Source organism: Thermobia domestica, chromosome 12, assembly GCF_964235325.1.
Source record: "Thermobia domestica chromosome 12, izTheDome1.hap1.1, whole genome shotgun sequence".
Lineage (NCBI taxonomy): Eukaryota > Metazoa > Arthropoda > Insecta > Zygentoma > Lepismatidae > Thermobia > Thermobia domestica.
This window is the reverse complement of record NC_137465.1, coordinates 66,774,728-66,789,004: the sequence shown is the minus strand read 5'-3', so window position 1 is coordinate 66,789,004 and position 14,277 is coordinate 66,774,728. Positions and strand designations below refer to the sequence as shown.

At 33.2% G+C, this 14,277-nt stretch overlaps 1 protein-coding gene across 1 annotated transcript in view; it reads right to left on the bottom strand.

Moving 5' to 3' along the window:
* LOC145665985 (zwei Ig domain protein zig-8-like) overlaps nt 1-11,587 on the bottom strand; it is a 196,332-nt gene extending 184,745 nt beyond the window's left edge. The window contains exon 1 of the mRNA XM_081733091.1: nt 11,314-11,587. Within this exon, the coding sequence (XP_081589217.1) occupies nt 11,314-11,587 (274 nt within the window). The remainder of the gene's footprint in view (nt 1-11,313) is intronic.
* Nucleotides 11,588-14,277: the final 2,690 nt, after the last annotated feature.

The following is a 14,277-nucleotide window of genomic DNA, read 5'->3' as shown; positions in this document are numbered from 1 at the left end:
TGCAGATAATGGATCACGAACTTTGTGAACAGTTCCATCACTGCGCAGAAGCGTCACGACGAAACAACTGCACAGAGAAAATGCAGTTAACGTATAAATAAATAGCCAGACATCGAAAGCCTATTGTTTTCTCCACTTGTATTCCCATTATGTTATGTTTGCTTTTTATTCAATACAACCTCTTTATCAGGCATTTCCAACTGACCAGTTTATAAGTACACCTTTAGAGTTAGGGGAATAGCAGTAATAAGCACTAGAGCTAAAGAAAGAGAGGAATGATTTAAGAGGACAGAATAGGTTAAGTACTAGCAGTGTACGTGTAGTCATGGGTTGACAGCTAGTATGTTTGCAGAACTACTGATTACCTTATTGAAGTTATTTTATTGTTTCCCTGTCAGCAATGCTCTTTTCTCAATTTGAAGCTTTTCTGCATTTTCTCATGGCGTGGTTTAATTAAAAGAGCAGGAATCCATGACTCATAGAATATTAAGTTAGAAACAACTTTATATGCATATATATATACAGAGGCGGATCCAAGGGGGCTATAGGAGCTATAGCCCCCCTTGACGCTCAGGTATGCACTGGATAAAATGGGCTTCAATCCTGCTTTACACTGGATAAAGCGGCAAACTATGGTTTAGCCCCTCCCTTGATCATATCCTCGATCCGTCACTATATATATATATATATATATATATATATATATATATATATATACTAGCAGATTGTCCGTTCTTCGCACGGGTAGAATAGTTTCATTTTGGACATAAAGAGGAGAATTTGGATTTAAACAACATGGGAAGTATCACTATTTGTCTCAGCGATCCTGAAAACAATGGCTTCGACATTTACATCGGTCGTTTTCGATCATTTTTATATATCTCTCCTCCCCCAAGTTGGGGCGGCGAAATTAAATTTAACCCGGCATCGGAAGTGTCACTTTTCATCACAGCGATCCCGAAAACTATGGATTCGACACAAATATCGGCCATTCTCGATCGTTTTTTAGGCCTAAACATCTATCCCCTCTCTTAAGTTGCACCGTCAAAGTGAAATAATAAAAACAATTCCAGGTCCGAACCTCATATATGTGGCAAATTTGATAGAGATCGGTCTCATGGTTCAGTAGTTATTAAGTTTTATTTACTTTGATATACATACCCCTCTCCTCCCCTAAGTTGCACCTTCAAAGTGAAATAATAAAACTCAATCCAAGGCCCAAACCTCATCTATGTTGAGAATTTGATCAAGATCGGTCGGGTAGGTTAAAAAGGTATGAAGGGACAGATAAATAGATAGATAGATAGATAGATAGATAGATAGATAGATAGATAGATAGATAGATAGATAGATAGATAGATAGATAGATAGATAGATAGATAAACACATGATTTTTAAAACACTCGTTTAAAAACTATTTAATATGCCAGCATCCAATATTATGACACACCCTGCAAAGGTAATTTATGCAGAAATAACAGCATGTTGATAATTATTATTCCTAATTCACAATAATACCAATGAACACAAGGAATGCATTGGTATTTACCAACTATTTGTGAAAGACAAACGTTTATGTGGAATCGCGTGAATAGCTGCAGTGATGGGAAACCAGGGGATTATTATGTTAGTTTTCCAGTTATCCCTGAAATACTTGTCTAAACATTTTGCATGATATCAACTGGCGTGACCATAAAGGTTGCCATTACATGAAAGGGATAGGGTAAAATTATGTCAACCATATTGTGCTTCATGCAATGGAATGTCAACATGTGTTCACGAGAAATAGTAATACATACAAGAAAATTACTGTTTTTCAGTTGTATTTTAATAGATTATCTCCAACGATCTCTGGCCAATTTTCAGTTGAATTGAATCACGTAAATTAAAATTGGAACAAAACATTTGCTTTTGTTATTTAAATCGTTTGTTAAAACTTGGTGTGGCACAACTTTATGAAAACGTCATTTATATTTCTTTTACATTATAAAAATATGAAAACATAATTCAAGTAAAAGTAACTTTCAAGTTTATTGACTTGTTAATTCAGTTTAAAATTATGAGTTATTCATCAGTTTGATATCCATATGCTCTTCTTTCTTTTAAAAACTTTAATCTTACTTTAAATTCTTAAAATCCAAACAACTTCTTTCTGTCTCACTAAATAAAATGGCATGGTAGCTGATTGGCATAGCGCTTGCTTCTGATATAATAGATTCCTGGTTCGATCCCAGGCCGTAAAAAATTGTGGTTGCTTGTACTGGAATTTAACATTCTTTTCACCACCAAAGTTGTATAAACAGTGGCATATTTAGGGTGGAGGGTATTGGTCTCAAGCCCTACTCCCGAAATAAATTTGTTACCGTTACGCATTCCACGTACAACAATAATCTTCCTTACCATCTCTAAGAATTTCATAGACTACCATTTTTTTATGCTCTTTGTTCAGAAACAATACTGTATTTGTCATATTTCATTCCGTATAAGAACTGCGTCTTTTATTTATTTCGTTCATTCTACTCTTCTGCTTTTTTTTCTTAGTTGTTACTTTCCTTCGTTTCTCCTATCATATTTTCGACTGTTGTTAGTTACGATTCAAGTCGGCTGTCGTCAGTAACACCAAAACTTAGAGGAGCTGATACGCGAATCTGATGTTCCACACCAACTTGCGTGGATATCAATATAACGGTTCTTATATAAAAGGGATATTTGCAATCTTTAGTTATGAAGAAAGGTAAATATTTTAATTAAAGAAAATCAAGAGGATGCTTCCGTTTTCTTCTATGAACAGAATAAAAGATTAGATTCACTACTAAATTTTTGTGTGTAACATATCACATGAGATTCACCAGTATTCAATTCTTACCATTAATATTTCAATTTATGCATAAATTAAAATATATTTAATTCTCAAACTCAGGTGGACAATTACCCCCTTCCTTGTTTTCCCAGTGTTGTGCATACCACTCCAAACAAAATCCTGAATACGCCATTGGATGTAAGATAGGATCTATAGTTTAAAGTTGAATTCGAACTATCATAATATGTTAAATTTTAATGCCTTTCCACCAGGAATTGACCCGAAAATCCGTGTACCCGAGGCACATGCGCCAGCTGCTGTACCAGTAGAGCAGAATGATGGGCAAAATCGTGTCCATGGATTTTCTCGGGGTTCTTTCGGTTTCCGACATTATCATTCCACGAAGTATTTCATAATAATCCGTCGTGCACTTTAACTTAACACGCATAACTGTGGGGCGTAAAATTAGGTTCCATTTCATTTGTACGGGCGCCTGATTCCGGTGCGTTTGTTCATATATGTTCAAACTCTGGTGAAAGTTGTATGATACATTCGATAGAAGAGCCAAATGATTCTAATCCCACTTTGATTGTAGATGTCCCACTTTATAATTTCAGTGCTTGATACGAACATAAAGTATAAATGAGACAAGTCTAATACAACCATATTTACAACTATACAGCCATGTATTACTATTATACAACGATTGACTTCAACTACCATGTATCATTGTAGGCAATACAAAATGAACTTCTAATCGTTTCAAACACTTTTCGTAGTATTATTTCAACGAAAACGAAGTAGAGTGATTAGTTGAATCATTCACTTTCCCCTTCTGGTTTTCTTGTGGCAACGCCAATTGTTTTAAGAATTTTAATTTCTGTATTTCGATATATGACTGTGTAGTTTGATGAACATATTTCTTTATATAAAGAAAAATAAAATGGAAAATAAGTAATAAGGAGAAAGTTTCCACTTGTGCAAAAATACACAGCTGCCAGAGTATTGCTTCTTAAGAAGACTTCTTGGTAAATCAGTTCATTAAACGCGTTAAGCGCAAGTATTGCTTTCAGATAGGTCTAAAACAGGATTTTGAAACGGCTAGTTTCATTAAGCTTTATCTTTGGTAAAGGGAACGAGTCTAAAGGTTACAATAAAGAAGATGAAGAATAATAATGATGTTCCGGTCAAGCAACAGGTGTGTTTAGAACAATGTTCGAATCCATTGTTATAATGAAGGACCCATCTATTCTCTCGGCGCAGTTCAATTCTTTTGAGTCGAATGAGCTCCCTCAGGAGACTCAAAACAGTTCTACGGACAAAATTCTACGGAAAAAATTCAAACTATACAAACACTTCGAACACGAAGAAAAACAATAATTATGTACGTGGTCTAGCTTCCAAAATTGTATTTCCTTCCTTGGTGTTGGAGATTCTGAGCTCTATCACTGCTAAGATTGTTATTAAGTTTCTGGGCCATCACCACAGATCCAGTTCTTGCATATAATGATAATTTACGACAGGTTGTTTTGATTATAAAACACTTGTTGACAAAGTACTTGACATTTCGACATGGAGTGTCTTCTGTTTGGAAATACGAACAAAGAACACATACTTTCCTTCTATGTGATACAAATTGAAAATATACGTAAGAATTACTTGCTGTTTTAAAAGATAATATGTCTTCAAGCAAGGTTATGAGTGATTATCTTGGTGTAAAGTGGTCTCAATTTTGCTACAATTTTAATGATTGTACTAATGGAAGAAGTTCTGGCTTCTCTTTAGTCTCATTGTGTTTTGTCGCTCTCGAACCAGTAATAGTATTCAAAACTCTCATATTACTCATCATCATTCCAGAAAGCTTGCCAAATCGTTAGAAAAGGTATTATTTGAGATAATATTTGTCTACTTTAATATAAAATTCAAGTTTGTAATCCGTACTCAGTTCGCAAATGTGACCATACACATGCCACGAAATCTTATGTATCACAACCGTTAACATTCGCTGAGCAACATACTCAGACTCAAGATTGTCACTACTCAATCCACTTACAAATATATCGTTGTACTTTGTTTTACTCTTGTGTTTCAAGATTGATAGAAGTTCAGTTTTCATCCTATATTAGTAAACGGAATTACTTAATACGAAACAATGAACTGAAACGTCTTTAGTCAGGTAAATGTACACGGCCTTTTTCATGTCATTCTTAAATCACCCTATTGTTTCCTTTTATCAGAAGCGAACGGAGGTGATAATAGAGATTGCAATGCACAAGTTATTCATTGATATATTCTAGATACTGCTCCAAAATTGTGCCAGGCTGTTTACTGTAGGTTGGCTACTACTGTACTAGATCAGCAAAACGGCTTCAAAGTTACGGCATTTACGAAAAGGTTATGAAGTAAGAAATATAAGAAATTACATATTAAAATATTCCATGACTACCAATAATGCATTAGTTTGTCACTGTGGGCACAGCACTAACGCACTACAGAATATTCGACTGACAGCACTCTCTTTCCCTTTATTAGGTAGTTATCCTAATAAAGTAGGTTCCTTCAAAATCGTATCAAGTTATTTACTGTCATTGAACGTACGATGTTCATTATTATAAGACAACTTACTTGTAATTTGCATGAACTACTTTCCTTCTAAATGTTTACTATCTCCTGTTCTAACAGGGACATACTTTATATCCAGAAAGTTAAGAAATTGTACTTAACATGGTTGCATTTTACTAACTCCTATATTGTGTAACTTAAAAATTAAATAACGTGAAGCTTAATGAATTGTCAAATGTAAACTAAGTTTTAACTCTGTTCTTCCGTAGGTAAATAAACAAACTTCAATAGTTCAAGAGATCTTTCTTATCATAAGAGGTATATAAAAATAAAATACTTCCTTTAAGTGATGTATCGGAAGTGATTACAAATCCCATAAAGAAATCATGAAGAGAATCGTAGAATCCAATCAATTGAAAAATCACCGCAGTATGAAATAAAAAAGTCCTTCTTTAAAAAAGACCATTTTGCTTCCTTGGTACTACATTCAATGCAAGATAGTGAACGTTCTTCCATCTTCTAAACAGAGAGCCTATTTAACGAGATTTAACTTCGAATAAAACCACTAGAGAACATCTCATAAAATGAAAACGCGTTCCCATTAAAGTGGTGCATTTCTTTGCTATTTTATGGCATCATGAAGGACAGATGACTGAAGTGGAAATCTCTTACTTTAGATGCAGCTAAGGTGCATTTGAGTCCTATACATGCAAGTACAAGTAGTTACAAATAATGATATTAATTAAATAAAAATAAATTCTGAAGATAGTTGATTTAATTGAAAGGATAATCCACACTGAAGTCAGAATCTACACTTATATTTCTATGATTCAAGTACACAGAAAGTTTGATCTTAAAAAGAAAATGTACTGACAAAAAGAAAGCATAGGTTGCGCAAATTTATCAAGTGACGGAGTGGCAGAATCAGTAGCATCTGTGACTCACGTGCCAAGGGTCCTGGGTTCGATTACCGCTGGAGTCAAGATTTTTTGTTTTTTGCTTCAACCAATAAAATTTCCACTTGAAGCTACAAGTAAAATGTTAACTCAGCATATGTTTATAATGAATTAAAACAATAGAAATATTCAAATCAGTTGTAAAATCTTTCAATGTTCCATTTTAACTAACAACGAAATGTAATGTATTTCATAAATATATTGATATCAGAGTTGAATAATGGTTACCAAAGTCGTTGTGTAAAAATGTTCTTGACGCTTCGTGCCTACATCTGTTGACAGTGTGTGTATTACAAGCACTGGCACAAATAGCACGTTGGGATGAGGGGTACATGTCCCCTCCAATCTTGGAACTAAGGAACTGTCCTCCCCCAATAAACCGATTTTAAATGTGTTTTTTGGGGAGAAATGTGATGATTTGTGTCCTGTTACCACAAAGGAAAATGGATCAAATGAATATCCTCCCAGAATAAGCTTCAGATCTGCCCGCCTTCCAATGTTGAAGACAACTCTGCTCCCCTGGTCCTTCATAGTATTGTTTTTCAACTTCATAAATATTTTGAACATCGCTTTAAAACATATGCAAGCGGTCTTACCCGTCCTCCCCCAATGTTGGAGACAGATTTTCGCCGCTAATTACAAGGGGAATAAGGGGGAAATCTCCTTTGGTTATAGTAACATCCAGTATTACCAAAGGGGATTTCCTTCTCATCCCCCTTATAATTCTCACACTGTCAACAGATGGAGACACGAAGTGTCATGAAAGTTTTTTTACACATGGAAGATTAAAAGATTTTACAACTGTTTAAATATTTCTGTTGTTTTAATTCATTATAAGCATATGGTGAATTAATATTTTACTCATAGCTTCAAGTGGCTACTTTATTGGTTGAAGCAAAAATAAATAGTTGACTCTAGCGGGAGTCGGACCCTGGACCTCTGGTACGTGAGTCAAAGATGCTACTGACTCTGCCACTCCGTCACTTAGTAAATTTGCGTAACGTACGACATATGCGGCGGGTCAAAAATTTTAAAATGCATTTTCTCTGTAATATTAGGTCATTGCGCTCTCCCAGTTTGTAATATGAACACTTTAAATGTGCACTTTCATCTTGCAAAAAATGGCCCCGAGGTTCATTTACCAAAGTCTGCTGTCTCCTTGTGAGTATCTAGATTTTAACAGCATAAAACAATAAGAACATCGTGCCAGAAGTACGTTACAGCTCCGTTTCTAAAGCTTGACAGTTCAATGTTACAAGATACGTTTTCATTATTCACAAGTCCCCCTAAACTATTAATAAATCCGTACATAATCATATCTTGCAATTTTCAACTTTGAAAATTAACAATTCAAATTCAATTTTAAATTAGAAACTTAACAATTTGCTTCTTTCAAATGCTGTAATTTGTTACAATAGTCTGTAAAGATAATGTAATCACAAAAAATCTGTACACGTTGTGACGTTTTAATTTTTTATGGTAATAAAAGTAAAATAAATCATTTACACTATGTCTTTGAAGTAAAACATTCGGAATATATGTCAGCACAATATATATATAGTATGGTTAACAATGAAAAAATACAATATACGACTTTTAAAGAACTTTTGTATTACAGATTTGAGATCAACATGATACATTACTCTGATTTTTGTTCTACTTTTGTGAATACGTTAAAAGTCTACTCTGCTCTGCTCTACATATATGGTTCATTTGCAAACCAATACAACTGAAAGTAAAATAAATCTTATCTGTTTCAATTTGCTACTATGAGTTAGAATTTGATAGTCGAAATAGAACATAGGTACACAAACACTTTCTTATACTGTTAAAGCTTAGCGAAACATATATCAAGATCATCTAAAAAAACTTATTACTTTTTAACAGCTTAATGTACTATAAGTAGCGGACATAGGAATTTGATCAATGTCACCATCATACTATGCAATCGGTAAAAATGTAAGAATCGCCATCTTTGTAATTACCAATTTTGTCAATAATTACCATTTTGTTTGAACAAATTTCAAGGAGAAATAGTTGGTTTCATATGTCATGAACATTATATCTGCATAACCCTTTCGGTCTCAGAAACACCGGGGAAATCTGGATGATTGATGGTTGAACTCCAGGGATCAAATTGAGAGCTCGTTCGATAGCACCATGCTGTTCTCTATGGACACCCGAAAGCCCACAAAGGCAAAAGGTCATACTGTACTTCAATCTGATCGATAGAACTTACAGTAAAGGAACAGAAAGAAGTTACTTGATTGTGTATATAGCAAGATCAGAAATAAAAATCGTTATATAGTGATATGAGTTTAAGAAATGTTAATAATAATACATTATTTTTCTATTACACACATTCCATTATCCAAACATTTTAACTTTACACTAAGTTTTAAGCATTGCGAGATAGTGCTACATTGTAAATTAAAAAATATATCGTATTCTTTGTTAATCATAATTTAGAACTTAAATATATAAGATTCTGTTTCTGATGTAAAGCAAAGTTTAAACATTTACCTACGAATGTCGCAGTGGTAATGTCACTGTCAACTGCAGAGGTTTTGGACTGAAAAGTATTTTTAATATTATTTATGCTTAAATATATATATTAACTTCCTTAGAAATATTCACTCTTTTCTTTAACTTCAATTTCGAAACGTGCATGGTACTTTCATACCATGCAGATCGGACCATATGTAAATTATTTTTTTCTCCATTGTGAATATCTTTTACAGAAGACTTCTTGACAGATACATAAAGAAGTTAAATAAAGTCGGGAGGTTCGACATGTACGTGCATTGTTAAGGTGGATCACCACCCGGAAGTCAGTATATATTTTAGCTTATTTCCTTAACTACTGCGCAATAAAACGTTACATATTATAAATATTGTACTATAAGATAGTGTAATGTTTCAGCTACAGCACAAGACACTGATTCATTTGGTTGTGTCTCTTGATATCAGAAAAGGTAACAAATAGAAGAAAATATTTGATTCGTTTTGCTATGAGCACACAAGATGGCACTTGCTGCTAGATCTTACTAGAAGTGTTCAATTTTATGAAATGTTTATTTGTATGTGTAAAGTATTGTAAAGTAACAATCTTATCACGAAATAGATATATTGTTTCACCGTTTTTCGTGTTATGTTTCATATTTTATTTAAATATTAATTTACATTTAAGGGAATAGATTTTGAGACGAAACTTGCGCTGAACGCCATAATGCGTTGTTGCCAAATTTGTACGTTTACTCTAGTAGTCACAATAAGAAAATTCCTGGATTCTAGCGTTGCAGTTCGAGAAGCGAGATTGCGATAAGGTTCGAAAACTAATTTCTCCATTAAGTATCCAAGCAGAATTCCATGATTAATCCCTTTATTATCTGGCATCAGTAAACACTCAACACTATCTGACAACGCCGCACTATTCAAGCACGGTTTAGTATAGCACCGAGAACACCTAGTGATCCACCTTAAATATATTCGGGATATATTGACCCTATTTTGGCGTTATACGGTACATGTACCTGTATATTTAAAATAAAACAGGGGACATAATATAACACAAGAATTCAGTTTGAAAAAAAAAACGCTTTAATTTTTATATCTATTAAGAAATATGTTCACCGCTGAGGATGAAGCAAGATCATAAACGTAATATAAATCCACTAATTCCTAGATTTTTTACTATTTCCGGAATGTTGAGCTTTTCATCTAAAAATATGTCAAAAAATGTATTACATATTTTTATATCAGCTGAAATGTTTAACTGTGACTACGAGAAAACACATCATATATTGTTTGTATTTACTAACGCGAAACATGTAAAAAAATACTGTAAAACGTAATTTGAGGAAACTTCAAATTTTTCAAGAAAATTATATGCACACAAGTCGTATCATTTAGAAAAAAAATTAAGGTAGATATAAGTACTAATTTATACATTTTGTAAGTATTAGAAAACTACAAAGAAGGAAACATTTCTTTAAGAAAACAGTAGGAATGTTTCGAGATGCAATGACATTTTAGTTAAAAGTGTATCTCAGTTTTCTTTTCACTGTCTATAAATCACTTGCTACCTCTGAGCCTATTCAATGAATGTTAAGTAGAAACGTTAAGAAATGAAAAGATAAAATTCCATAGAACACTAGATGATCTAGAGATAAACTTTAAATATCAAACTCGAATTTACGTGGATACATTTAACGCTAAAATAGTGCTAAATAGGAAAATTTCTGGGCGGTCACAACTATAAGAATTTGTGCAATTGAGGTAACGGACGAGTCATGAAAGAGTCCGATTTGGATTTGATGAACCGAGATGATTATTAGATTATTAAGTTTTATTAAATAGCTGCCATGTAGCTTCCGTACTGATTAGGAACGTTAATCTTCAATCAGAAAACAACCATGTTTCTGTACTCATCCGATATTTCTTTACGATTTTAGATGAAAATTAGTTTTTGTAAGATATGATCCCCTAATGTAAGTTGCATAATTCAAAGACACACATAAAATGATAAGGAGGGAGCGGATTATGAACTTGTAATATATTTTCTGAGAATGTTCATTTTCACCTAGGTTTTCATTGTTCAGATTTAAAGTTTCTAGACTAGGTATCACGTTCGCTTATGCCCTGTGCATACGTGGGAGAAACTAACGTAAAATTCTCGTATAATAAAATTATGGTAATATCAATGCAAGGAACACGCATTCGACTCCCGATGGAAACTTATGTGGTTCGAATTTCACGTTATGTAGGTTCATGTCTCATATAGTCTTGGAACTTAAAGCGAATATAAATACCAAGTCTACCAATGGTAGTAACAAAAAAAATATATGTTTCACATGGAAAGACTTTCGACAATTTATATGTAAACATTATTCACATTACAAATACAAGTTTATATTATATTTAGAGCAACTTCTAACATAAAACATGCCTCTTTAATCTAAACATTGAAAAATATATGTATTTGACATTATCTACCTACGACGTTGAGATAGAAAAATTTGCCAATAGGTGGTGTTGTACTGATCTGACACTCATAGATCCCTGAATCCCTCTTTTGCGGGTAGCGGATTTCGAGGATCCAGTCCTCACTATGTTGGACGTGTTTTGCTTCGAACCTTTGGTCGCTTGTATACGTATATCGACCAACAGTTAGTAAGTGTATGTCACGGTGACGAACCCATGACACCTGCAATGAAATGAAAAGAGAAAAACAACATATTAATTTATTATGACAAATCCATTTACACATTGTCAAAAAGTAAATTAGACGTATAGCAAACAAGGGATCATCAATCATTAACAAACAAATGAACTCTTGGAAGAGAATATACCAAACACACACAAGTTTCCAGTTTACACGAAACACAAGCAGTAATTTTATAGTAATAAATCAAACTAGATGACTAATATCCTCAAGCAAATATAACCTAAATCCCCCCACAAAAAAATAAGTTAATTAAAACATTCGAAAAGTAAATGTTGGCGTAGCTAAGGGTTTATATCTACAGATATAAATCATACTTCCAATTTGCTTTCGCTCTAAGGTTGATTTACTGTGTAAAATTTAATATTGCGTTTTAGTTTAATGTTAATTAAATCAAATACGATAATAAACTCTGAAAGCAGAAAATAATTATTACTGTTGTGTGTACATAGGTAATGAAATTTGGTATGGTAGAGTTTTTATTCGGAGATATGGTTCTGTTACCTTCAGGAATGCAATATGAATGGCATGCAGAAAGGACTATATATATATATATATATATATATATGTGTGTGTGTGTGTGTGTGTGTGTGTGTGTGTGATAGCTTGATCACTAAAATGATTCTCAGGTCGGTTTTCTAGACATCTTACGAAGTAAATTAAATTATAGTATAAGGACCAAAATAATGTAGTTCTAATGTTCTAATGTAGCATAACGTTCTATGCAGGGATGGAAAAAGAACCGGATCTAACCCGCTTTTGAACCAGTTCAGGCACCAAGAACCATGCTAAACATAGGAATTTGTCCGGAGCGTTTTCACAATAACCGGTTCATTTTCCATCCCTGGTTCTATCTATCTACTAAACGACTTATGGTCTGTGCTAATAGCAGGGTTTATTCTGTCGTTCTCTTCTCATTCAGATGTAACTAGAAGGTTCACCTAACCTGTATCAAATTGATATATAAGATAATCGGATCGTAATATTATCTTGAAAACATCACCTTCCATACGCATTAGCTCGTCAAGAAGATATACCATGTAGCTTACATACTGTTTTACTAAGTTTCTGAACATGCGTAAATGACATTATAACGAGATTTTCATTATATTTTATATAACCCATTTCGAAGATTAAAATAAATAACACACCACCATTAGCACATTTAATATTTATATATATTTTGCAAGAACCATCTATTATCACACATTAAAATTATACACAGCACAACCTACTTTTATTCTCAAATCTCCATGAAAAACTTTCTGTTGTCATAGCAACAGGAAACTGTAACTACCAATATATAAATATCTATCTTAACATATATTCTACATTTCTTCTTCTTCTTCTTCACAACAGATTGTGCACTTTTAAGCACCGTTGCCCAAAATTGCTAAATTAAAAATGGAAGTAATTCACAGATATCAGATATACAATATTATTGTATATATGGCTCCCGACTAGGACTTCTCAAATCGGTTACAATTGAAGAAAGAATCCTGGACCATTACATATCTTACATACGTGGTTACCTTACTTTCCGAATAGCCGTCACATATATAAATTATAACACATGCATATTAATCTCATTTTGTCTCAGTAATATTCTTACATTCATTTAATAATCAATTCTGTTTTAATTCTATAAAATTATCGACGAAGAGGACTTATTCAAAATGCGACCTTTTTGCTTATTATTTAGGTCCTAAAATATATCCTTTAACTCAATATCATTCGAGCTCATTGACAAATTAAATTAAAGTATAGGGTCTATTGAAATACTAGGTAACTTATTTCTTCCATTTGGGCATAATTAAGATGATTATAAAAGACCTTGAAAGCACAATATTGATAAGTGAAGCGAATTACAAAGAAATTATAACAATACTCAAAGTGAAACAAAACAATAACTAATTGAGAATATTTTATCGGACGCCATAACTTTCGAGCAAGTTACATTACCAAAATATTCAATTAGGTTGCATTGAACCACACAGTCTTGAATACAGTCCTATATATTATGAATTCCTCTAGTTCTTTGGTTTCTATTTTGAGAATTTCTGCCACCTTTGAAATTACTACGAAATCCAGTTCGAGAAAAGTTAGATATACTGTTTGCCTGATTTCTAAATGTTGTATGATTATTTTTTCTGTTTCTTCTGAAATTGGGTTCGGTTCTATTACCGGTATAATTGAATCTATCATTACTTCTTACATTAGGACTACACTCTTCCCCCACATCGATATTTCGAATCAGAATATGATTGAGTTGGTTTCGGTTATTATAAGTTTGGTTTCGATTAGTATTACTTTGCACTATTGATTGATTTTCGAAATTTTGAACTACTGAGATTATAATAACATTTAGTTATGGAAACATATATTTGGTTGCTTATATTCATGAATTTATATTGGCAGCAGCATATCAAAATCTGAAGATGTGTCTGTTAAAAGCCAAATAATTAAATAAATATAGTTCTTATTATTGCCTTCTGACACCACTAGCAGCCAATGTCATCTCCAGGTGTGCTCTCACACCCATACACACGCTCCTAGTAATGACAAATTTTTAGAGCAATAGAGTACTGCGTTAAAATCTGAAGTAAGAACTTGACGGCACTAGAGTAAATAAAGATGACATTTGAATGTGAAGCCATTCTTCAACCGTATCGAAACTGTAGTGTCGGAAACATATAGTCAAAGAAGAAAGGAGTGGCCTGTCAAACTTATACGAA